The following is a 24,765-nucleotide window of genomic DNA, read 5'->3' as shown; positions in this document are numbered from 1 at the left end:
ACAACCCCCGTTACTTCTGCAGCAAATGGAATCATTACTACAAAGATTGACTGAAACGCTCGGTGAAAGAGATACACCAACACAGAATCCGAAATAAACTGCGTAAAAATCCCAGTCAGCTTTCTAGAGATGCTGAAAATGAGCAGCGCTTCCTCTCCCCATCCCGACATATAATTCACGCAGCTGCTGCCTCCCCCCCGCCTTCCCCCCTCTCCTCCCTTCCTGACTGTACCCGCCGCGCCCACTCTATCTCTCTGGTTAATTTCCTTTGCTATATTTCTCTGATTATCTACTGACGTTGCACATACTAAACTACTGGATATCTTAAAAATATAATCTGTAATGCACAACAGTGCTGCGGTTGAACTGTGACATGTGGTGTGTGCTTATAACGACAGTCATGTACAACGCGTCTCGAATACACTGTAATCTTGGTTATTTTACTTGTAAGTTGCCACCTGGCTGATAAAACAATAAAACATATCTAAAAAAAAAAAAAAAAAAAAACCTGCAAGGGGCTTTAGGTTGGACACTTCCCCTAATTCTGGGCTGAGTTCTTCCCCTGGCCCCTCAACCGCAGGCACATCCTCATTTGCTCTGATCATGAAAGAACACCTGAAGTCCTGAACCTACAGCTACCTACTACTGAAGTAAAAACCAATGTCTTCACAGAAATGTGGCAACCGGGCAGGTTTCATCCAAGCCCTTGTTACCTTTCATTGAAGCATTGACTGACACGCTAATAGATATCTGGGCTAAGCCTTGCTGTTGCCCACACATGAAAAGACAGTTGGCTTAACGCCACAGGCTGTCATGTGTTGAACCTTCTGCCCTGACACAGCACCCTACATTTTCTGGTTTATTTATTTTGCAATTCAGGATGCAAAGGTTCTCCTCAGCCAGCCTAGCCCTTCAATCGGTCAGAGCCATCTGTCTGCTGTGTAGGGTAGGTGTTCCCATGTATTATTGAACATGTTCGTTGAGATCTTGCTGGCAAACCTGTAGTAATTCTGTGCAAACCTGTCAAAAAAGTATTCAGGATTGCCAGAAAACATCAATATATGTCATCAGGAAAGGACACTAATGATTGCCTAGGCTGAGCAGTCGGGACTAGCCTTATGATCCAATGCCACACAGGGATTTGATCCACTGTTTTCTTTGGTGACATCAGGTGTCTGTGTGGATATTCCTTATGATGGGTCTTGCTTATTTGGTGAGAAGGCCAATTCTGCATTGGAGCGTTTCAAGCTTCAAAGAAAGCAAAGTCATATTGTGCTCCTGAGGCCTCTCTATACCTGTAAGGTAGTATCCCCAACAGTCTTGCCTCTTTTGATACCTTGCCAGGGTTTTGGTGCACAGGCAGCATCAAGAACCATTCCCCCAGCAATAGGTACCACAGTACTTTTGAAGTTGGGGATGGGGTCAAGTAGGTAACAGATGGGCCCTCAGGGACAGCAAATCTACCAGTCCTACGCCCGTCCAGAACTTGCCTCCAAGCTACTTTAGTTTGCCCTTAGTGGCACACAACCACCCTTTGGGAGGCAGGATCAGCAGTTTCCTACAAACGTGGCAGAACAAAACATCTGACAGATCATTCAACAGGGCTATGCCCTTCCACTCCTTTACGTCACAATGTACCTTCCATCCACATCAGAGCTGCTTTTGGAAGAGCACCTGTCTGTTTTGCTGCAGGAAATACAGGCTATTTTGACAAAAGGAACCATAGAGTACTGGCATCAGAAATAGGGACTGGATGTTACTCCTGCTATTTCCTAGTGACGAAAAAGGACAGAGGCCTTCATCCTATTTTAGATCTTCAACTCCTTCCTGTGGAATGATAAATTCAAGATGCCCGCTCAGGCCCAGATTTTATTTGGCCTGGTTCCAGGAGACTTGAAAGTAGCGTTGGACCTGCAGGATGCCTACTTCCATGTTCCCATCCCTGAAGTATTTTCAGTTGGCTGCAGTGTTCATGAAAGTTATGTAGGCGATCGCATATTATCTTCAGAGGTTGGGCATTCAAGTCTTCTCCTCTACCTCGACGATTTGTTGTTGAAGGTGGCCCCACCACAGGCACATACAACGGTGAACCTTCTGACGGCATTGGGGTTCACAATCAACATGCTGAAGTCACACCTGACTCCTTCACAGATGTTCCTGTTCATTAGAGTCATTCTGTATGTAGTGCATTTTCATGCCTTCCTTTAGGACCAAATGAATTCAGGATATTCAACTATGATTCAGATGTTTCAGTCTCAGTCCTGGCTCTCAGTGATGGTGGTTCTGAGGCTTCTTGACCTATTGCCTGGCTGCACCCTGTTCATTGACCATGCCAGATGGCATATGCAGGCTCTGCAGTGGGATCTAATTGCTCAGTGGACTTCAGCACCATGGAAACCAGGTCAGATTCCATCCAGGTTTTGAAGGAGACTGCAAAAGAACGGCAATGGTGGCTGCTTGATCGCTATTGTACCAGCAGCAGATTCCTTTCCGTACCTCACTCATGGCTGACAGCAGTGATTAGATGCATCCCTACTGGGTTGGGAAGGTCATCTGAGAGATGTGGAGATCAGAGGACTCTAGCGGATTCAAATTCCACATCAACCTCTTGGATTTATGGACTGTTTGCTTGGTGTTGAAAGTTTCCTATTTTTCCATCAAAAGAAGGCTGGATCAGTTTCTCATGAGCAACACCATGGCCATGTGGTATTGCAGTAAGTGGGACGAGGGGGAGTCCTAGGTCCTGTGGCTGAATCGTAAGGTAATTTCCCTGGTCATGCACCATCACGTAGGGTGTCTTCCACAAATAAGGAGAGTCCTGGCTCAATATCTTTGCTACAGCTAAAAAAAATGCACCATGTCAAAACATTTGTGCGCTGGAGTTACCAGGAAGGCTCTCTTTTTTTTTTTTGATAAAGATATTTTATTGATTTTGCAGAAGGAAAAAGGTAAAGAAAACATACACTTATTAACAAGGTGCCAACATGGCGCCTAACAGTAGTCGGTCTTAAGTCCTGGTTCCCAGGCACCACAATGTAAATAAGAGTCACACATCGCCTAAGTGGTTGCTGCGGCCTCCCACTTCCCCCATACCCTATCATATTTATTTGGACATCCTCTGGCCTCGTATACCAGTTTTTCCCGGTGTGCACACCGGTCCAACCCCCGTCTCCATTTGGTAAGTGTTGGCGCGCATCTGGCTTTCCAGTCCGCCATTATGTCCCTCTTAGCTATCAGGCATGCCATCCCAAGAAATGCTCGATCTGATCTTCTCAGCCGAGTGTCTCCCATAATCCCCAATAAGAGAGGTAGTGGTTCCCTTTCTATGTTCTCCTGTAGGACTCCTGAGATCTCGTGTGCGATCGCTCCCCAGTAGGCCGATATAGTTGGGCATGTCCATACCATGTGAAAAAAATCGGCTGCGGGGTTCATGCATCGCGGCACTCCGCTGAAGACTGGAGGCCCGCCCGACACAGTTTGGCTGGTGTGACGTAGGCTGTATGGAGGTAAAAGGTCTGAATTAACCGGAAGCGGGTGGCCATTGTCAGGGTACGGGGGCCATCAGTGCTTCACTCCAGTCCATCTCATCCATGGGGCCCACCCATACCTCCCATCTCTGGCGGGGCCCCTCTAGGGGGCAGGTGGTATTGGCGATCAAAGCGCGGTATATCTGGGAAACACCTCCCCTACCCAGATTCCCCATCAGTGCCTTCGCCTCCATGGGGCTATGTTCGGGTATGTTGTCCCCAATTTGTACGTGTACTAGTAGGGCGTGGCGGAGCTGGAGATATTTATGAAATTGCGTTCTGTTTAAGGAGAAGAGTTTTTGGAGGTCTTCGAATGATCGCATATGTGACCCCTCCCATACGTCACCCAGAGTAGAGATGCCTATATTATCCCACTTCTGAAAGCCCTCCAGATTCGCCACCTCCCTTAGGTGCCTCCCCTGCCACAGCGGGGTCTGCTGGGTAAGGCGACCCCACCACCCCGACAGTCTCTGGGCCACCCGCCAACCCAGTAAAGTCACTTTGGTCACGTCTGGGATGTCCCGCGAGATCGGGCCCCCGTACAGGATGTCGAAGATCCGCGGGTAGCCCAGCGACTGGAGCTCCAGCCGATACACTGGGTCCGACCACCCGCCCCCCACCTAGTCATTGATCACGACCACATGCATCGCGTGGAGATAATAATGGATGTTGGACATGCCCAGCCCCCGTTGTAAATGTCTCTTTGACAGGTTTTAAGCGCGAGTCGAGGACGGGCGTCGTTCCACATAAATTGACGCGCCAGTGAATCCATCTCACCAAACCATTTCTTGGGGATGGGATGTGGGAAGTTTTGCAATAAATATAGGAGTCTGGGGAGGATCATCATTTTGTAGAGAGCTATTCTGCCAAGCAGATTTAAGGGGAGAGCCCTCCAGCGCTGTAGGTCAGTTTTAATTCTTCTAGTTAGTGGTGTGACATTGAGCTCCCAAGTCAGCTCGGGTAGTAGTGAGATGTATATTCCCAGGTATTTAAAGCTGTTCCTTCGCACTGGGATGCTCTGCTGCCAGTCTACACAGTCCCGGGAGCGGGGTAAAGGGACCAGTAAGGATTTATTAGGATTTAGGATCAGTCCTGAGGCTTCCGCGAAGAGGCTTAGAAGTTGTAGGACACGGGGACCACTTCTGGCCGGGTTGGAAATGTACAGTAGAACGTCGTCCGCGTATAGCGCCACTCGGTCCTCTGGGCAATTGGGCCAGGGCCAACCCTCAATCAGGGGGTCATTTCGCAGCAATATCGCCAAGGGCTCTATTATTAGTGCAAAGAGCAGCGGGGATAGCGGGCATCCCTGTCGGGTGCCGCGGCCAATGGGGAACGCGTCGGAGACCACCCCGTTCACTTGTACCCGGGCCGTCGGGTTGGAATAGAGGAGCTTCACCAGTCTTCGGAATTTAGGCCCAAGTCCATTTTTTAGTAACACATGGTCCAGAAAGGACCAATCCACCGTGTCGAATGCTTTTTCAAAGTCAAGTAGGAGTAGCGCCAGGGGGGTGTGTGACAAGGTCGTGTGATGTGCCAAAGCTAGGTGTAGTCGCCTGATGCAGTGTCGGGTACTGCGGGTAGGCATAAAGCCGCAATGGTCGGGGTGCACCAGGGTGGGTATCACCTCCCTTAGTCTAGAAGCTAGGATCGAAGACAGCACTTTGATCTCTGTATTCAGAAGTGAGATGGGCCGATATGCCGAGCAGTGTCGTGATGGGGGTTGGGTCTTAGGGATCACCACAATTGTGGCTTGGTCAATCTCATTGGGGAAGCGGCCCTGTTTTTCGGCTTCTTCGTACATGCTGAGCAGGTGGGGGCCCAGAATGTCGCTGCACCTTTTATACAACTCCGCAGGGAATCCGTCTGGCCCGGGGGTCTTGCCCGGCGCCAAGCTGGTGATCGCACTTATGACCTCTGCGAGGTCAATAGGTTCATCTATTCTATCCCTTATCGCCAGAGGAACACTGGGAAGAGTGATGCCGTTTAAAAGGGGGGACTCTTTCTCGGCAGTGGGTCGGGGGTGTTCTGCGTATAAGCGCGTGTAATAGGAGGCGAACCTTTGCGCAATTTCTATAGGAGTTTTGGAAAGGGAACCGGAGTCCTCCATGATTTCAGGTATGACCCTGTTGGCCAGAGGGCGGGTGGCCAGCCAGTGCAGGAGTTTCCCGTTTTTGTCCCCCCAGCCATATATTCGCGCTGCTGAGGCCCTCCAAATATGCTTTTCTGATTCCAGTGCTGTATGCTTAATTTCTTCTCTAACCCTAGTGAGCTGTCTCAGAACAGAGGCTGACTCTGAGGTCATTTGTTGGCGCTCTAGGATTAGTGCTTTGGTCTCCAACTTGGACAGTTGTGAGTCTCTGGCACGTTCGCGTGAGCGGAGGAGATATTTGGCTTGTCCTCTAAGAGTGGCCTTGCATGCGGCCCATAGGGTGCCCGGAGATTGGACCGATCCCAGATTCAGTTCGAAATATTGGGTAAGGTGGTTCTTAATTTCTTGGGTATAGTCATTGTCCTGTAAATTCCATGCGTTCAGGCGCCATATCAGGCGTCTGGTGGGGTCTGTGCCGCCCAACCAGATGCGCACTGGCGGGTGGTCTGAGACCCCGCGGGGCAGCAGCTCCGCACCCGTGACGTTATTGATGTCAAGAGCCGGCATGAATATGAGGTCAATTCTGGATTGTGTCGAGTGGGCAGCCGAGGTGTGCGTGTACCGGCGTTCCCTGGGATGCCAGGTTCTCCATACCTCGCACATGCCAAAGCTTTCTGCCCAGCTACTAAAACTCGCAGCCCGGGCGGATCTATTGGTGGAGATTTCACCGGATACGTCCAAGCTGGGGTTGAGGACGGCGTTGAAGTCCCCTCCCAGCAGAGTGGTACCCTGGGGGAGACCCGCTGCCACACGGCAAAGCGAGAGTAAGAATGCGTCTAGTCCCGCCGGGGGTCCGTACACACATACAAGGTTTATCGGTGACCCATGGAGGGTCCCCTTAACTACTATGAATCTGCCCTGGGGGTCGGATTGTGTGGCTGTAACCAGCATAGGTAGTGATCGATGGAGCAGAATGGCCGCCCCCCTGGATCCTCTGGAGAAGCCCGCGTGGTAAACCCTGTCATATCCTCCTCGTGCGAGCATGGGGCATTTAGTCCCAAGGAGATGGGTTTCTTGTTATAGGACCACTGAGGGGGAGTATCTGCGGAGGGTATTGAATACTGCGGATCTCTTGATCTTATCAAGTAGACCATTTACGTTCCATGAGATAATGTGGGTCAGTGGGGGTCGGGCGTGGACTGTGTGGGTATTGTGTAGTTTTGGTTGCCTGTTTGTGGACCCTGGGACGACCGTCTCAAACATAACATTGAAGTATTAAAATAATGAAAAAAACAAGAAAAAACGGTAAACGTTCTACTATCTAAACCCGTTTTAAACTCTTTGCCCCCCAACCACGCCCCACCCCATACTCCCTCCCTGGAAGCATCTGTCGCCCAACTTCTCAACCAAAACTTAACAGCCAGATGGACTGTTGTTGGGGTGGAGTGATGGACCCCTCCATTTAGTAGGATCAATTGCAATTAGCGGGTCTGGTTCAAGCTTTGCGCAGTGTGCGCTGAGGAGCAATAACGCCACTTGCGGTATCCCCTCCGGAGTCTGCGGGTGTGAGTCCGGGTCCCAATTCCTTCAGGTGTGACTCAGTGGGAGCCCATCGGTTCAAGCTATCCAAGCACCAGGGATTGGCTCAATCGGGTGTCGTCCGCGGCTTGTGTTGTGTCCCGGGGCATCGAGGGCCCGACAGTGACTCCCTCAGTCTGTGTATCGGGGTCCCGAACCGCCTCGTCGTTGGGGGGGGATACCTGAGTCCCTCTGCCTTCCTCTACAGGATCTGGTGCGCCTCCGGGTCCCTCCACGGGGGGGCCCTCGCGAAGGGCCCCTCCAGTTGGTTTCATAGGTTCCCTCCGGGCTCCGACGCCCTCTTCTGTTAGCCAGTCCCATGCATTCTCAGGAGACTCGAAGAAGTACGCTTTCCCAGCCATGAGTACTTTAAGTCTTGCGGGGAAGAGGAGCATATATGAGAGCTGCATTGCTTTGAGCTTTTGCTTTACGTGCTCGTATGATCGGCGGCGGGTCTGGACTTCACGGGTGTAGTCTGGGAAGATTAAGATCTTGTGGTTCTCCCATTGGAGGCCCTCGGTGCGCCTGGCTTCTTTAAGGATATTGTCTCGGTCTTTGAAATTAAAGAAGCGTGCAATCATCGGGCGTTTAGGGCCACCCGGAGGGGGGCGTGGGGCGAGGGCCCTGTGGGCACGCTCGACTGCGAACCAGGCCGAGAGGGTTTGATCTGGCATCCAGGACTTGATACACTGCTCCAGAAATTCGGAGGCCTTGTCTTCTTCCACGCCCTCGGGGAATCCGACAAAGCGCAGGTTGTTACGCCTTGATCGGTTTTTGGCATCTTCTGCACGGCGGTGCAACTCGCTGGTTCGGGTTTGTAGCTGGGCCACTTTAGTTTTAAGATCGGATGGCTCATCTTCAGTCTGGGAGACGCGGGCTTCTACGTCGGTGATGCGACTCACCGCATTTCTGAGATCTTGTTGAATAAGACCTATGTCCTCTCGCACTTCCCCGATTTTGGTTTCTACGGCTGCTTGCGATGATTGGATCGCCTGGAGGATGGAATTCACTCCGTCCATAGCGGGACCTCCAGCGGCCGCGTCTCCTCCCCCCCGGGGACCCGCCGGTGTCGTGAACTGGTCGATCTTTTGCTGGGAGACCGGGGGTTGTTTGTTTGCCTTGTCTTTCCCCATCTTGATACGGGGGCGGAGGTCAGTTGTACGGTTCCTTGGGGTGTTCCGGCACGTGTGTCAGAGCAGTCAACCGTCGGTGAAGTTTTCTCGCGATGGGTAGGTTTATGCAGTCACGCTGGCCGCCGGTCCGTCCCTCCTCAGAGGGGACCGGGTCCTCAGCTTGGTGGGGAGAACCCCGGGGGCCACCCCAGCGCGCCCGGGGTTTCGTTGAATAGCCACCCGCTCATGGTCGCCGGGGTCGTGGATTCAGGGGCACAAAGTCCCGGTGGCGGGTCCGCCGCCACTCCGGCTCGGGCACCTGGTCTCCGGTCAGTGGTGATGGGTATATATTGATTGAGTTGCAACTGCGTGGGCCAGTGGAGGATTCAAAGGATTTTGCTATTGTTTGCTCGGCTCGTTCCCACCTCAGAGGATTTTGCAGCAGGCCCCATTTATTCTGGGCACCAGAAGGCGGACCAGGATTCCAGGTTCCTCTCACTTTGGAGGGTTGTTTTACTCGGGCTCCTGCGCAGCTGCCACTCATCTGGTTCATCGTATTTCACTGCACATTACTCTCCTCATGCGGGGGGCCAGGGGTTCTCGCTGCGGGAGACGTTCTTCTTGCGCCTCTCTCTCACCGCCCGGCGAACCCTGGGGGTTGCCTCCCCGTTCCCCGATGCGTCTCGGGACTGTGGTGTCTCAGCAGCTGGGCCCGGCGTTTCAATCGCCCTCTCAGTTCACCGCGGGCTCCCGGCACGCCGCCCACCCCGCCTGGGTGTGTGGGGGGGGGGCTGTGCTGCGGGGGATGCCCCTATTTTGGTTCCCCGGCTGCCAGATAAGCCCCAGGGGACCCCCCTCTCGAGGCGGTCCGGACCAGGGCACCGAGCGCCTACTCGTGGGCCGGCATTCCTCCCGCGTCTCTCCTTCCCGTCCGGGTGGAATCTCGGGGGAACCCCTCTCAAGGCGCCGCGAGCGCCGCGCCGTCACAGCTCACGGGCTCCGGCACGGCCAACGCCCCTTCAGTTAGCCGCTGGTACCCCGCACGCCGCTCACCTCTCCCGGGGATCCGGAGGGGCCTCGCCGCAGGGGGATCCCCTTTAGCGGCTCCCACGCCGCTCGGGCGGATCTCGGAGGATCCCGTCTTCTAGGCGGTTCGGACACCGCAGCTCCGGGTCAGCGCCACCAGGTATGTGCGCGGCGCAGCCGGGGGCACCAGGGGCTCCGCTTGTGGGTCAGGGTAGCGCCGCCCCACCAGTTCATGGGTCTCGCGCCCTGAGGCCCAGCGCCGAGTCTTCTTCGTTTCCTACGGCGCCCAGAGCATCCACATCAGGGGCCAGGTCGTTCAGCAACGGCCCTCTCGAGGCAGTCCAGCTCTGGCGGCCATTTTAGCATTCGGGCCGCGGCTCGTGAACGGGGTCCGATCTAACCACTGCTCACCTCAGCGGGACCCCAGTGAGATGGGGAGACCGCGGGGACAGCCGGCGCGGCACCTCCAGATCGCCAAATCGTGGTAATTTCGGGCGGATGACGGAGGGGTCCAGAGCGCACTCCGAGTGCGACCGCCATCTTGACGCCCGAAGCCACGCCCCCAGGCTCTCTTTTTTTACCAGAGATTCATTCTGCCTTCTGTTTTCCTTCCTGCATTGTGGTCTAAAGAAGATCAGGAACAACTGGTCATAGTATATACTCCTGTAATATTAACTCCACAAACATTCTCTTTTGGTTTGGGCTTTGTTTATAGCACTTTGGTGTGAACTGACAGTGGGATAAGAAAATGTTTAGAACAGTCAATGTTGATGGGATCAGAGTTTTGAATGTGGTCCTACTTGGCAATAGTGAAGTCAGGAATGGTGTCTTTGCCATTTGATAGATTCACGAAAATGGCAAAAGAGACTGTTGGCTAAGAGAATGGATGCAAGTTTATATAGTGACTTTGTTTGAAGTCTTAGTCTACCTTCCCAGTCTAAAGGCTTTCACGAGGATGGTGTCATAGGGGAAGGAGAATTCAAAAGTAAGGACTTCATTTGATTCATTTATGAATACAGAGCTGATGGCGTCATGTCTCACTTTACTCAAAAACCATTAATAAAGGGTAGAGTTAATCAATTCATGAATACAGAGTTGATGGTGTGAAGTCTTGCTATGCTCAGTTATAAGCATGAGTTACGTTTGAAGGGGGTTATAAGGATGGAATGGTACAGCTGGACTTCAGGAGCATTTAAATTACTTTTGTTAATGATAACAGCATTCATTTTTTTCAGTTTTTATCCTGGTGATTCTGTCTGATGAGTAGTTGTGTGAAATGAGAATCTAAGTCACAGAATTCTTTTTTTTTTTCCAAACAAATTTGTAATTTCAAGTTTGTTTCTTTTTTTTTGTACACACGGTCGTAATATAATACTCAGGTTTCTCAATTACATTATTGTACAATTTGAGTGTCCATTTCATGCATGATAATGCTATTATCTCAGTGATTTTTATTCCATTCAGACCGTAGCACATGAAATTGCATTGGCGGTGACTTAGTAGTCAAATTTTCCCAGCTGTATGTTTGTGAGACAGGGAGTCACTCCCCCCCATGGGGCCCTTGTGGGCTGGTCATTGGTTAGCGCTCATCCATTACTGGCACACCTTAGACTGATGTCCCGTCAGAGTCACCCTCCATGGAGGCATCTAGTGTCTCCCAGTGGTCTAACATTTCCGCCCACATGGTGGCTATTAGTCAGCGCCTCAGCCCCTTCATCTCCTTCCTCGCCCAGTGTGTGTAACGTCTGCTACCCACGTGTCCAGCAGTAGTAGAATTAGTTATTTTCCCATGACCCAGCAAGCATGAGGATAGCTAGGTATTTCTCCTGGATAATAGCTGAAGTATTTGCACACTTAAAGGTTGCAATTCTACAATCAGGAAGGACACAGCTTAGAGTGGGTAATAGTATGAAAGAAGAGCTGTGAGAGAGGTAAAGCTTAATGAGATTAAAGAAGCCTTCTGGAGGTTTGAGTTTTTCTGAGCTGCTGAATCATAGAAAGGTAAGAGGAACAGAGGGTGGTAGTGGTTTTGACAAGATAGGGTTGTTTTTGGTCAGAAACAATGGGGTGGTGGGTAGGGTGGATCATTTTGGAGAGGCACCTTGATTGGAAGGAGCAAGTGATGTGAATGTCTATAAATTGTCCTGAATTATGGGAAGGTGCTATGATGACGTATAGATGAGGATGAGTTAAGAATTCAAGAGTGCAAGCTCATGGGTGTTAAATTGTGCTTCTTCAACGATTTGCTCCACACTGATGGAGTGTTTACAGGGAGGTGGGTGGTTAGGGAGAATGTTGTCATGCAAGAGTTCGTGTCAGCAGAGACGGAAGAAACCATGTCGTCCTTACAAGGGAGGAGCCATATTGATCTGTCCAGTATATACATCGTAGTCATATAATTAGCTTGGTTTAGAATGTTATCTTGTACAGTTAGAGGCGAATTCCCTATGGAAGCTGGGAGAATTAAGAGACAGAGGGTGGAAAAAGGCAGCAAGAAAGACAAAACTAGGAGAGGCATTACAGGCAGCTTTAGGCGAGGGAATGGTGGATTGCACAGCCAAATGGTCAAAGTGTGAGGATTTTAGGTCAGCAGAAGAAGTCAGAGGGGTTTACAGGTTTGCCCTATGCTTTTAGCCAATATAGCATATCAATAGGGTTGTCAGGCATTTGATTTATTCTAGTAAGTCTTTTGAGGAAATCAAAGACCATAGAAAACATGTGCAGGTTAATATTCCTACAGCTATGGTAGTGGAGGTAATGAATCACTTGAGCAGCATGCTGGAATTAGACTACTAGCGATTCCTAACAGAGGAGGAGGCTGTGGGTTCGTTTGATGGGAAGGCAATAATGGCAATAAAAAGGTGAAGGTATTTGCTTAGCTGTATTGCGATTGGGTCCAGAGGATAACCTTTCCAATATCTCAGTTTAAGATGGCTGAGGTCACTTACACCTATACTTGGGATCTGCAAAATCTGGGAAATTTGGCTAACAGAACAACTATAAGTTCTCACACAGTTGACCAATTTTGCATCTCACATACCCCAGCAAAATGTGGGAAATCTTGTTTACAGAACAATTACAAGAATACATAGAGCAACACCATCTGCTTCATGACCCTGAGAGGAATTAAAGTAGGTGTGGCAAACATCAGAGAGTATCTTCCTCCCTTATGATGGACTGTAAGCTGCCTTCTACCATATTGGCCATACTGTGGCTTATTGCATTGTGAAACATGATAGTTGGCCACTTGTTAGACATGTCAGCCTTAGGATTGTCTCCCCCCAAACTTTTTGCCTTCACCCCTACTATTTTTGCTGATCTCGTTTTTGCTGGCCTTAGGGCTCTTTGCACTCCTAACAAGTGTTAAAGTCCATGTACTCAATCCTTTAAAAATAGTAACATTGGCTTACACACAATTGGCACATTTAGTTTACTTATAAGTCCCTAGTAAAGTGGTACTACATGTATGCAGGGCCTGTAGATTAAATGCTACCATTGGGCCTCCAGCACTGATTGTGCTATCCACTCAAGTAACTCTATTAAACATGTCTCAGGCCTACCATTGCATCCTGTGTGAAGTGTTAAACTGGCATTTTGAACTGGCAAAATAAACCTCTTTCCAGGCCAACCATTCCTTCTTAATACTTATAAGCCACCCCTGTGGTAGGCCCTGGACAGCCCAGGGGATCTGGTGAAGTGTAGTTAAAAAGTAGGACGTATACTTTTAAATTTTTTATGTCCTTATAGTGGACAACCCTTAAATGTGTTTTTAGCTGCTGCCAGGCCTACATCTTCCATAGGATAACATTGGAGATACCTTATTACATCTAATAGGCTGTAACTTCCAAATTGGAAACAGGTAACAAGTTCATGTTTGGTATCTTTGGAATTGTATGAAAAATCCTCTTTTGTGTTAGTCAGTTTTTTTATTGCAATTTTGAAAATGCCACTTTTAGAAAGTTGCCATTTTCATGCTTTTGTCATTTGGTGCCTGCAGCTTGACTCTGGATCACATCACTGGGTGTAGTTTACAGTTGGGCTTTGTGCATTCTCCTAGACAGCCACACACAATGGAGAGTGTGCCTGGATGGGCCATCACTGGCAGGACACGAGGGAGCAGTTTGGCACAGCCCTACTTATACTTGAATAGGTTGTGTCCTGCCTCCACACAAAGGGCTGCATACAGTCGAGGCTCGCTGCGCTCACAAAGTAGGGGGAGGGGTATATTTAATACATCTTTTAAAATAAAAAAAATCCTACCTGATCCACCGCCGCACCAATCCTTTCATTCATCGCTGCAGGTACAGGCTCTTAGCCTGCCCTGCGGCCAATCCTAAGGCCGCTCAGAGTAGCGTTAGGATTGGGCGGGTACTCCCAGGCAGACTTAGAGCATGTGCCTCCTCCAGCCCAGCAACACAGTGCCTGGCTGAAGAGAGCACACTGCACGTGTGTTTTTTGACAGCCTGAGACAGCCGGCCAAAAACATGTGCACTGAGGGGAGTGCACAGTGCACTCCCCTCATCCAAATCACCCCACAAGACCCACCACTTTCACAACGAAAGGATAATAAACATAGTTTATTACACTTTTGTTCTCAAAGGTTTGCAGCTTCTGTTGCTGGTGGGGGGGTGACACTGCTCTGCCCTAACGAGGAGCCGCCCGTGGCTGCATACCTCCTGCAGTTAGTCTGGAAACAGGGCAAGTAAGGCGGAACACCTGTGCACTTCATAGGAAAGCCTCTGGAAGCTTCCTCCGAATTCAAAGGATGAACTGGATACAAATATTGTACCTCAGACACCAACACTTTCGTACACTTCTGAAATTGTGGATACTCTGCCAGGAAGAGGGACTGCTATGCTGCTGAAAGGACTGCTACTCTGCAGAACTTCTGCTCTGAAAAGACTGCTGTCCTGACCTGCTGCCCTCTTGCCTGGGTAAAAAGGACTGAACCTGCATTTTTCAAACCCAGGACCCCAAATTGACTCCAAAGGCTAGGTGCCTGGCCTCCTGACTAGAGCCTCAGGGACAGGAGGCTCAAACAACCTTGAACCCATGCATCTGGACTCTCATTTGTGAGTCCAACCCTACCAGGTGGTGTCATCCCACTCCTGGAACCTTGGAAGTGGGCTTCCAGGTGTTCTGCTAGCCCATCTCTGCACCCGGTAGAACTGACGCATTGCTGCTGTTCCGCAGTGCAGTCCTGAGCAGAGGTGACACATAACCTCTGTCCTCATCACCTCTGCTGCAAAGGTCTACCCAGTACCAGGGCTCTGCATCAACCTCTGTGCCTGCACCAAATCCACTGTTATGCGAAGCTTCACCGACGCAGGCCCTTGCTTGGCAAATCTCTTGTCAGTAGCATCCTCTGGTGACACAGGTTCCCTCATCACAGCCTTTTGGAACAGATGCATCGCCTCAACTGTGTGGTGCATCCTCGATGCCAGACTTTGCAACGCAAGCTTTCATCGGCGGGAACCTCAGTGACGACACAGGGCCTTGCATTGCAGTTCTACAGCTCCTCTGAACCGGCACATCACCTCAGCTGTATGACGCATCCTCGGCCTTCACAATGCGCCACAAAACAGGCACTCTTGTTCAGCGGGCCTAATTGGGTTCCTGTAGCTGACTCACGCTCCATCACGTTCAGCCTAAACTTGTGACTTAGTCCAAGTCTGTGGTGAGCAGCTGTCCACAGGTGGCACTTTGTGCTATTTTACGCTATTTTCACTGAAATTTTCAAACCTGCATATCTTCAGCTCTACTAATTGTTTTTTTTGTAGTTTTAGTCTTGTCTCGTTTGTTAAGGAATAACCTAGTTTTCTAAATCTGATTTGGGACCCTTTTGTGGTGTGTTTTCATTGTGTTACTACTTGAAGTGTTGCACAAATACTTACACGTTGCCTCTAATTTAAGCCTGACTCCTCTGTACCAAGCTACCAGGGGGTTAAGCATGAGTTCATCTAGGGTTTGCTTATGACTTTACCCTGTCAAGGACTGTGGTTTCTGTTTGAGTAGGGTTTTATCCCCCTCAACCAGCAGCCCAGTTCCTTACACCAGCCACTCCTGAGAGTTGGCACGGGTTCCTGGGAGTGTTTTGGCATTATTTGACCAGCGATAACACGTCTGAATAAGATCTCTTGAATCTTCCACCAAAGTGGATTGCACATCTACCCTCTTGCTCGGGTGCTTCTCAATAAATAAATGTATGTATTTTTTATGTAGAAGGGCTACTGGAACCTGCAAAAATTGACATTCCATTACCTCACTACTATGAATATCTGATCGACCTCCTCCCACATGATTCCCCAATGATACTTCATACTGCAAAAACATAGCAGCCAGTCACTGGGAGTGCAGAGTTCCAAACTCTGGAACAGTTTGAAACCGGCCTTTGGAGCAGTATCTAAATACTTGTGACTTCTAAAAACAAATGTTTGGCTACTCAATTCTAAACCTCGAGACAAGGACTGAAGTATGTCAAACAAGTCATCTGCTCTGCATTCAACTGGACATCAGCTGACCTTAATCACTGAGTTAGTTTTATCTTTTGTGGTCTAGGTTTTGGCAGCGCAGTTGTCAAACTGACCCAATGCTGACAGTATTTATTCAGTAGTCTTTGGGTCAGCAACTCTGTTTCAGCCGTTGGCTGGACACGTTGTCCGTCATATCTTTCCTCCAGCCCAAAGGAGTAATTTTCTCTTAGCTAATGCTGTTGGCTGTTCTCATGTTAACTTCTGCCTCCTACATGTAAGTGCCTGCACTGAAGTGCAATAGGGACTACATTACATCTGTAGCCCCCTTTCTCCACTCCTGTTAGTTCCCTCCTGTGTATTTTGCTATTTGACTCCTGACCCTTCCTTCTCGACAACCCCGTCCTGCCCGCCACCCTCTCATGTTCTGTTCCTTCGACCCCTTTCCGCCCTCCTTTGTCCGTCTTTTCTCTTGTGCTCTTTGTCACCTCTTCCACCCGCCTCCTCCTTGCGTATTTCCCTCCCCGTGTGCTCCTTGTCAGCTTAAAATCCACCCGTCACCTTCTCATGTTCCCTCTCACCATTTTATGCGGTTTTCAGCTGACCATGTTTCTCGTTAGAAATAAAAGGCGGGTTATATTGATAGTCCCGTTACCTTTCTTGTCGTTTTGTTTCCTTAGCAAAGGCAGGTCGGGTAGCAACACAACCACCTCTATATTCCTTCGATTCTGTCTGTGTTGTAGACAATAAGGAAGGACTATAACGAAGGCTCCTTTGCTTTCAACCCTTTATTTAAACTAGAAAAACAGGACTGTGTAGAAGGCAAGGGAGCCTTCAATACAGTCCGTCTTAATGTGCTTGTGCTGCATGCGTTGGCACATTAAACCCAGACGTAATGGCCTTGGCAGTTCTTGTTTATTTATGTTTCCTTTAGCACACTTGACTTGAGCATTGTGAAACACATCACTTTACAAAACACCCAAATAAATTAGCATTGTGTGATTTACATATATCTTGTATTATGTGAGTCTGAAAGTATTTTCCTTAAAACTTTTCTATAAGTATGTACATCACTTTTGACTTTCCTGTCAAGCTACATAGAAAAACACATTTGCGATGGATCTTTTTAAAAATACATTACGTTGTTATAATGCAGACACGATGTTCCGTTTTTTTCGAATGGATCTATCGATGAGACGTTTGAAAAATACTTAGAAACTTCAGGAAATGCTGTGACATCGTACAAGCGATTTATACAAAGCAGAGAAACGAATGTACAAATATTAAGTGCATCTATATTTTAATATAGGCATTTTGTCCGACTGTAGCATTGTGCACATATTTTGCTAATGTATGCTCTGTTACAGAGCTGCTACTAATACATGAATAAATAGTTTGGTAAGGTGCATTCAAAACATAGTTTACGATGCATGTCACCTATTTCCGGGCAATTGCAACGCGGAAAATTACTGAATACTGGGATTCTATAGGTAGTCTATCATTGTGACGCACACCTGCGCCACGCAACAACGCAACGTTGGTTTGTTTGAACAGGGACGTGGGGGTACAATTAGACGGGTGACACGGTGCTGGTGCAGTTTTGCAGCGTGTATTTTTTTTATAGCACAGATCGCACTGACGCAGTTATATACTGATATTTGCACCGACCGTCCAATGCGAAAGCAACGTTTTGCGCCGTCTGATCATTACATGTATCAGTTTAAATTTGTGCTGACATCGGTGCAATTAGTGGATTCTTGCTTGCTAAACAAAAACACTGCCACTGTTTGATGCAGATTCTTAAAAATGTCATATACTGAGTATGGGACAATACCTATTTCTTGTGAAAATATGCTGGTTTCAAATGTAACAACAAATATATCATTTTTGCATGACAGAGAGACAAAAAAAGCTTTTTCTGCTTGAGACGAGCACATTCTATGCAGTTTTCATCTCACTTTCATTTTTTGACGTATTTTTTTCCTTGAGGAAATCGAAAAGCTGGGATTCGAGCTGAGTGACAACAAGCAGCGTCTGGAACACGTCCAGCAAGACGCGACGGGAGCAAAAGACGAGTGCCTGCGATTGACAGAACTGCTGGGCAAATCCGAGCGCCAACTGCACCTCACCAGGTACCCCTCTAATCCTGTTACATGCTACAAAAGCCTGATTATTTTTGCCACGGCCTTTTCAGTAGTTACAGATATTTGTGGCTGTCCCCCACGCTCACCAGACTGCAGGGCTGTGCTCAGCCACACATGAATAAATGGTACTTTTGGCGAGAGGCAACGGGTTAAAATAGGAAATGCCTCATTGGGGTCCAATGTTTTTGTCAGATCTCTTCTTTTTTGTCTGGATCATGCTGTGTTTCATTTTTGTAATATGAAAGACGCAAGAACGGAATGGCACATGTGGCTTGCAGAAAACGTAACCAGCTCGGCGAGTTTGTGTGTAGTTCTGTAACACTCAAGCTTGATATGTACAATATACGGTTCAGTCAATGCAACCTACTCAAAAATGTAATTGTGTGAAGGCTGCTGATTTCAAGCAGAAATTCCACAGTCCTGTTTGTTATGTGAATTGTGTTACATTTACAAAAGCCAGTTGTGTGTTTTTTTTTCCTTCTTGATTCTTGGAACTTGAAGTGTAGCCTTTCTTCACGACTTTGCTAGCACGTCTTTTTTTTTTTTTTTTTTTTTACAGTAGTAGAGAATCATTGATGTGTTAACAGAGCTTTGAAGTTGCTGGTAGCCAGTGCCTTAAATATGGTGTCTACTGCTATGTGGGTTTGACCACTACTTGTTCCTTCACATTTTGTTAGCCCCTCATATTTCCTCTTCCTTGACAAACACCAAATACATTTCTCAATTGTATGGGTCTGAATCCCTTGTGACACTTCATGTTGGCCGCCTTTTTGTATTGTGCTGTTCATTTTATTTATTTGTTTTGCATCCCTCCTCAACGCAATGTCTTCTGGTCAACAAGCACCTGAGGTATCTGGTAATCGCTTGCTATTGGTTAGTACAAAGCGACTGTGCTCATCGCCTCTCAGAGATTATGAAGATCACTCTAGTGGCTCAGACTTGTTTCTTTCAGTAGGATTCATACATAAGACTACCTTAAGAAGACTTCACTCCCCGAGAGATCAATACCAAAGCTTCTGTATGGAACAAAAAGAGCATTACAACATGGTGGATTATCTACACATATAGAAACAATAGATGGGCTACAGTGAATAAGCAGGAGATTTTTCACCTTGGGGTTCTGATTGACATCAAATACACAACCAGAATGAAGCCCGAGTTGTCAATCATGCTGCCCAGAACCCCCGAGGTGGAAAACATCCTTCTTATTCCGTTTTTAGCCTTATATCATTTTATAATATATTTGGGTCACAAATCATATGATTCTGCTTGCCACTGCTGACAAGGGCAGAGGAGTAATGGGGAGCCATACATGGGTTTTTACTCCACTGTCTACATGTAAAACATAAATACCAGGTCTCCAGCCCCCCTCTCTATGCGATCTCACCACCTTCCCTTCTGAGGTTGCACCCTCTTTTCCTCCACCTGTGCTTACTGTCTCAGGAAAGCCTGTCAGAGCAGCCTGGAATTCCTTTATGATGTAGCAACAGTGTGTAACAATTGTTTTAATGTATGGCCCTGGTAGTGAGCCACTTGTGTGAATAACTAGATGCAAATCCAGTAACTCACTGATATGATGTATCAACAGTTGTTAACAAAAGCTCTTACCCACTGATGCCACACCATAAAGCAATTCCAGTCTGGCCTGACAGGGCTGTCTGTCAGCCTGTCAGAGCAGCGCTGCAAACCAGAGGTCACAGCTTGTGGAGGAGAGGCCTCAGAAAGTGAGAAGAGACCATATTATAAATGGCTCCCACATTACTCCACTGCCCCTGTGTAACAGTTGAAAGCAGGGGCAGATGAATTTGGGGACCATACAAAATATACAATTCTAGATGAGTCAACAGAGAATTATGGGGATATTTTTCACCACATCTTGTGAGTAGTATCATAGGCAGCTCGAACTTCGCTCTTGTTGTCTATTTGATGAAAATATCCCCGTAATTCACTGTTGCCCATCTTAAATTCTATGTGTTACTAATTTTTACCTTGTCATAGCAATGAATAACCAGCCAGAATCTGATGTTCGCACTAGTGTATCTCTGTGAGAGCCATACATAACACTAATATTTGTCATTCGGTCGTTTAAAGAGGAGTGACACTGCTGCAGTTTTAGCAGTGACCCATAGCTTGGTTTCAACTGGTTATTACTTATTTTTGCAAATAATAACCATGTGTTTGCTGTAAGCAATAACCCACTTCAGTTTAAGTCTACTTTAAACAACACAAAAGTCATCCATTACATAATAGCAAACTTGCATCTGAGTGAAAAGCACACAAACTCGAGTGCCCCTTGTTAGTTTATTCCCAAGATCTAGAAGACGAATTTGCAAGGCGATCAGCAGTAATTGTGCAGAGCTATCCTCTGTGTTATATTGTCTTGTCACTCCTGTTACAAGTACATTGGTTTGGATGTACATATCCGTAAATCCCCTGCTGGCTTGGAGCAGGTTTGTGTTTGGCATTAAGGGCCATATGTACAAACACTTTTTCCCATAGACATAGAATGGGTAAAAAAACCTTTGCTACATCTGGCCCTAAATTTCAGGTAGCCCCGCTGATTTCTTGTTTTTTAATCTTGTTGGCTGAATTGTTTTAGCTCCTTAACACCTTTCTATTACATTGCAGGCACTGTGCTGCATACATCCCTAACATAACAAATTAGTGCAGTGCTGTGGGGGGTGCAAAGGGAAGAGTAACGGTGGGAGTTGGGGTAGTTCGGTAAAGCTCGCACCCAAATGTTCGCATTTTGCAAAATCTCAACTACTACTTTTTAAAATGACCAACCAAGGCCATTCAAAGCATGGCATTTAAAATGAAAACAGCTCTGTTTCTGGTTGTCTTGGATCCATTTTATGAGTAACTCGTTATTTGTTATAACTTCTAACTCTGTTTTTTTCCCATCTACTCATTTTTGCTTCGTTTTTGGAGCTTTGGGTGGCGTCCAAAGACCACTAATGTATTTATGTATCCATATGAAGCCTGGCATGCACTTCAGAACATCAGCTAAACCTAGGTGAAATTTCCTCTACGCCAGTATAATCTTGTGTAACTGTGCCTTGCTACAAAAAAGTCTGAAATAACGCCAAATTGTGTAATTACACTGGTAACATTTCTTTTGCGATTCTGTCATGTGATTTCATGAATTTCGCATGATTTCATGAATTAAGCTTGTACACAATTCCCAAAATTACATCATGTTGCTTAATTGCGGAACCAGCACGAACGAACAGAACACGAACAGCTGTTGTTTGCAGTAGTTTTTTTTTTTTTTGCGCTACTTGTTAGTGTGAAATGTAACTTGTTTCAAACTAAAAATGTAGCTTACTGTCATTTTTTCATTTTGTGTAACTGTTGGACGGTATTTCGTGTAAACTTGCAGAAGCAAATCAGACACACGCGTAGTTTCTGCGTAAATGTGTTGCCTGTGTTGGCACAAAGATTTTCTGATAGGATCAGAACCATTCTTCATTATCGACGAGAAAGATTTTGAGACCATGCTGACCCGGAAGCATTAACGCCTAACCGCGGATTCATTTTAACGTTGTGCTCCAAGCTTTCTTCGTTTCCTTTGGATGTTTCCTGCCCGTCGTTCTGCAGCAGTGTCCTTATTTTTACAAATCTCCGTCAGTTTTTTTTACAGCTACTCATACGTATGCGTTTATTTCCTGTCGCTCTTCCTGTTTCTTAGACGGCGTGCAGCAGAAGCCTATTATACAGTTGGTATTGAGATATCGGAGGAGGAGGGGGTGCCGCACGCTTTTACATTAAATACTGTATGATAACTGCGATGCTGAGTCCAGAAGGTTGACAGATGGAAGGAAGCAGAAGAAGAACAGCCTGCGTGTAGAAAAAAAAATTATGCTGGAGGTTGATGAACCTTCAAAAGTTTTTAGTTATTATTAAAATGCCCGGGGTTGTGCTAAACTCAGACGCGATGGGCAGTACTTTGTTGTGATAGGTGACCACATGGTTTAGGGATTGCAGCCAGCAGTTATTCAACGAAATAAATAATTGTCGACAGAACAGCACACAATACCCTTTTTAACGCATCAGTAACCGCTAAAGTTGGTGCAACATCCTATTTGTCGTATCGTTCCTCTGCTCGTCCCTCCTTTGTTCTTACACATAGCCTTTTTGATCATCTTTATTTCATTTCGGGTGTTTAGGAAATGTTTTCGGTTGGACGGGTGGGGTGTCATTTTATGTACAACCCCACCTCCCCCCAGGTGTTTAAAACCCTTTCCTGTAAATAACAGGTTCCAGTCCTCTCGCTCATCCCTGGGCCTTGCATGTGTAAGCCGTTCAGTCCAGGTTTATTCTTTGCATTAAGTATTTGTTATACTGTACGGGCTCCTACGTGTCCATATTCCATGAAAGAGTAGCTCATCCAGCTAGGTTCTTTTATTTGCATTATGTTACTTGTAGTTCCTAATGGGCACGCAAATTTCCATATTCTAGGCGAGGGTAACTCGTTGTGTCCCAGGGTTTCCGTGCATTTTGGTGCTCTTTTTCTTAAATGGACTCTCAAATTTCCCTAACCAGTGCACAAGTAAGTCATTTAGCGCAGGATTATTTTCACATTATGGCACTTGAAGAACTAAATCTGAAAGAGATAAACAGGCCTACAAGTACCAGAATGCAAAAAAACGTAAACTTGATGAGCTATTTATGTATAGTTCACGGAAGTATGAGAACCGTGGGTTTAGGTGATCTTCTCTTAGATGAGTGGATTGAATAGAAGACAAATTAAAAAAAAAACCTTTAACTGCCACTGCTGTTTTGCTGCCACCCCGGCTAAGTTTGCAAGCCTAATATGGTTGGATGGGTTAAAAAGAACAAGGAAACATATTCGTATATTAAGGGACAGGGTTTTCCCTTTGAGGCTTCATTATATGATATAATTTATAAAATATATTTTTAATTAGCTGATCCAATTTCCACAAATTGGCCTCTAGTGAGGGAGAATTGAAACCGGTCCGATAACTGTATCTCCTTTTTCCAGACAGTTGGCAATTGTGTCCAGCAATAGATCATGATCCACTATGTCAAATGCTTCTAAGATATCAGAACTCTTGTCCATCATTGAGCATATGCAGTGTGGTTGGCCTACATCGAGAACCTAAGCCTGACTGACAGGACCTTCATATTCGTTTTCTAGATATGTTCCTTCAGTTGAACTGATCATTATTCAGAAATATATTTCCCAGGGATGTAATTTTGCAGACTGGTTTAAAAATGATAGTTGGAATGGCTTATCTGGAAGTGGCTGCAGATTTGTACAGCATGCCTGTCACTCTGCTGACGTTAGTAAAAATTTGGTTAGGTCTAATTGTTTGGAGAAGCCAAGTTGTTGATGGCACAAAGTGTGGTCATCGTTTATATTCTGAGCAACACTGGTTCTTTGACACCCTTAGAAGCCGATTATAAAGGATGAATGCAGATATCTGATTCACTGAATGTGAGGACTTTTATTTGCATATACGGAGATGGTTTCTTGAGGAACTGCAACACTGTCAGACTAGTTTATATCAAGCATTTGACCTTATGAAAGTGCATTGACAGTTCCAACAATGCAGTTAAGAGTGAGTTGGAAATTTACTGTATTGTTTAGGTTTACTTAGTTTGTGGTGCCCAGAATTCGTCAATAGATTGTTCTTGACATTGGAGTGAAAGTTCATCCTCTGAATGGATGATATGGCAAAGGAGGTCAGATATAATGATTAGTTATCAACAAAGGTAGTGTTCACCTGAGATTTGTTTAGTTGGAATGCTAGTGGTTTGGATGCTGTCAGTTGGACAGGTTTGCATTTCTAAAGGGTTTACCACCAGTGTTGTACATCATGATCCATGTAAGAAAGAGAAGTGCATTGCATGAGGGTGTGGTGTATTTACCTTGATTTTATAAGAATGGTTCTATGATTTATATTTGCGTGTCAACGTTTTGTCAACTATATGGATTTGGTGCCATATTGTAAGGATGATAGTGTAACGTTTCAGTTTATCATGTGCTGTCTTCGGGTGACCATTTTTAGGTGCGTCTCTAACAATGGTGTGCGATTTTGATGAGCTTATATGTTGATAGCCAAAATAGGGATGATCTGAAGCGTTGGAGACAAGAGGTTGGAACCACACTATACTGCCTGAAGCCAGCATCCAGAGAGGCGGATTTAGGTGTTGTCAAGGACAGGAAATACAATTTATTGTATACAATTGTTTTAGACCCGAGATTTCTTGCTAGATGTGAGAGCTGAGTTAGGGGGTGGGGGTTTAGAATGGACTAGACGGAGGAGATTACACAAAGAGCTAACATGTAGAGACATATAAAAGAAGAGCTGGGCTAAGATTAAGCAAAATAAGAACTACCAAATCTGCTCTGCTGCTGCCCAAACCGAAACAATAGAAGCAGTGGAAGTCTCATTTCATCACATTGTCTCTTTTACCCTGATTTGCCATTCAGTAGTAATAATGAAAATTGAAGTTGTCTGGGAGGAAACTGTAGGTGGTACATAGGATGTCTCCTTAAGTAAACTGAACAGTGCAAGGATCTCTTGGATTTGGAAAAGTATTGGGCAGCAGTGGAGGGATGAGGACAGAAGGTTAACTCAATGTCTGTCGATTCACTCTTGTGCTGTCAGGGCAGCCATCTACAAAGCGCTTTGTCTCTCACCCTTGCATATGCCAGTCTGGCTAGGGTCTGAACTATGAACCAACTAGGGCTCACCTGACTAGTGATTGACTGCCTCTGGGGGCTAGAAGGAGGCTTGTGGCATCAACCCCTGCTTAAATTCTTGGCTCCCTTTGGAAGGAGTAGGTGGA

At 46.8% G+C, this 24,765-nt stretch overlaps 1 protein-coding gene and 1 long non-coding RNA gene across 4 annotated transcripts in view; one reads left to right on the top strand and one right to left on the bottom strand.

Annotated features, from left to right (window-relative positions):
* Positions 1-16,544, bottom strand: part of LOC138295871 (uncharacterized) — a 207,512-nt gene extending 190,968 nt beyond the window's left edge. Inside the window, exon 1 of one of the 2 annotated variants that reach the window (XR_011203704.1) lies at positions 16,458-16,544. This is a non-coding gene — a long non-coding RNA (uncharacterized lncRNA). The other variant, XR_011203705.1, reaches the window with a different exon arrangement.
* SDCCAG8 (SHH signaling and ciliogenesis regulator SDCCAG8) overlaps positions 1-24,765 on the top strand; it is a 1,349,628-nt gene that overhangs the window by 468,255 nt on the left and 856,608 nt on the right. For both annotated transcript variants that reach the window (XM_069234464.1, XM_069234463.1), the window contains exon 13: positions 17,792-17,934. In XM_069234464.1, coding sequence (XP_069090565.1) covers positions 17,792-17,934 — 143 coding nt within the window. The remainder of the gene's footprint in view (positions 1-17,791; positions 17,935-24,765) is intronic.

This window comes from Pleurodeles waltl, chromosome 5 (genome assembly GCF_031143425.1).
Source record: "Pleurodeles waltl isolate 20211129_DDA chromosome 5, aPleWal1.hap1.20221129, whole genome shotgun sequence".
Taxonomy (NCBI): domain Eukaryota; kingdom Metazoa; phylum Chordata; class Amphibia; order Caudata; family Salamandridae; genus Pleurodeles; species Pleurodeles waltl.
Note: the sequence above shows the minus strand (reverse complement) of the source record. Positions and strands in the feature narration are given on the sequence as shown.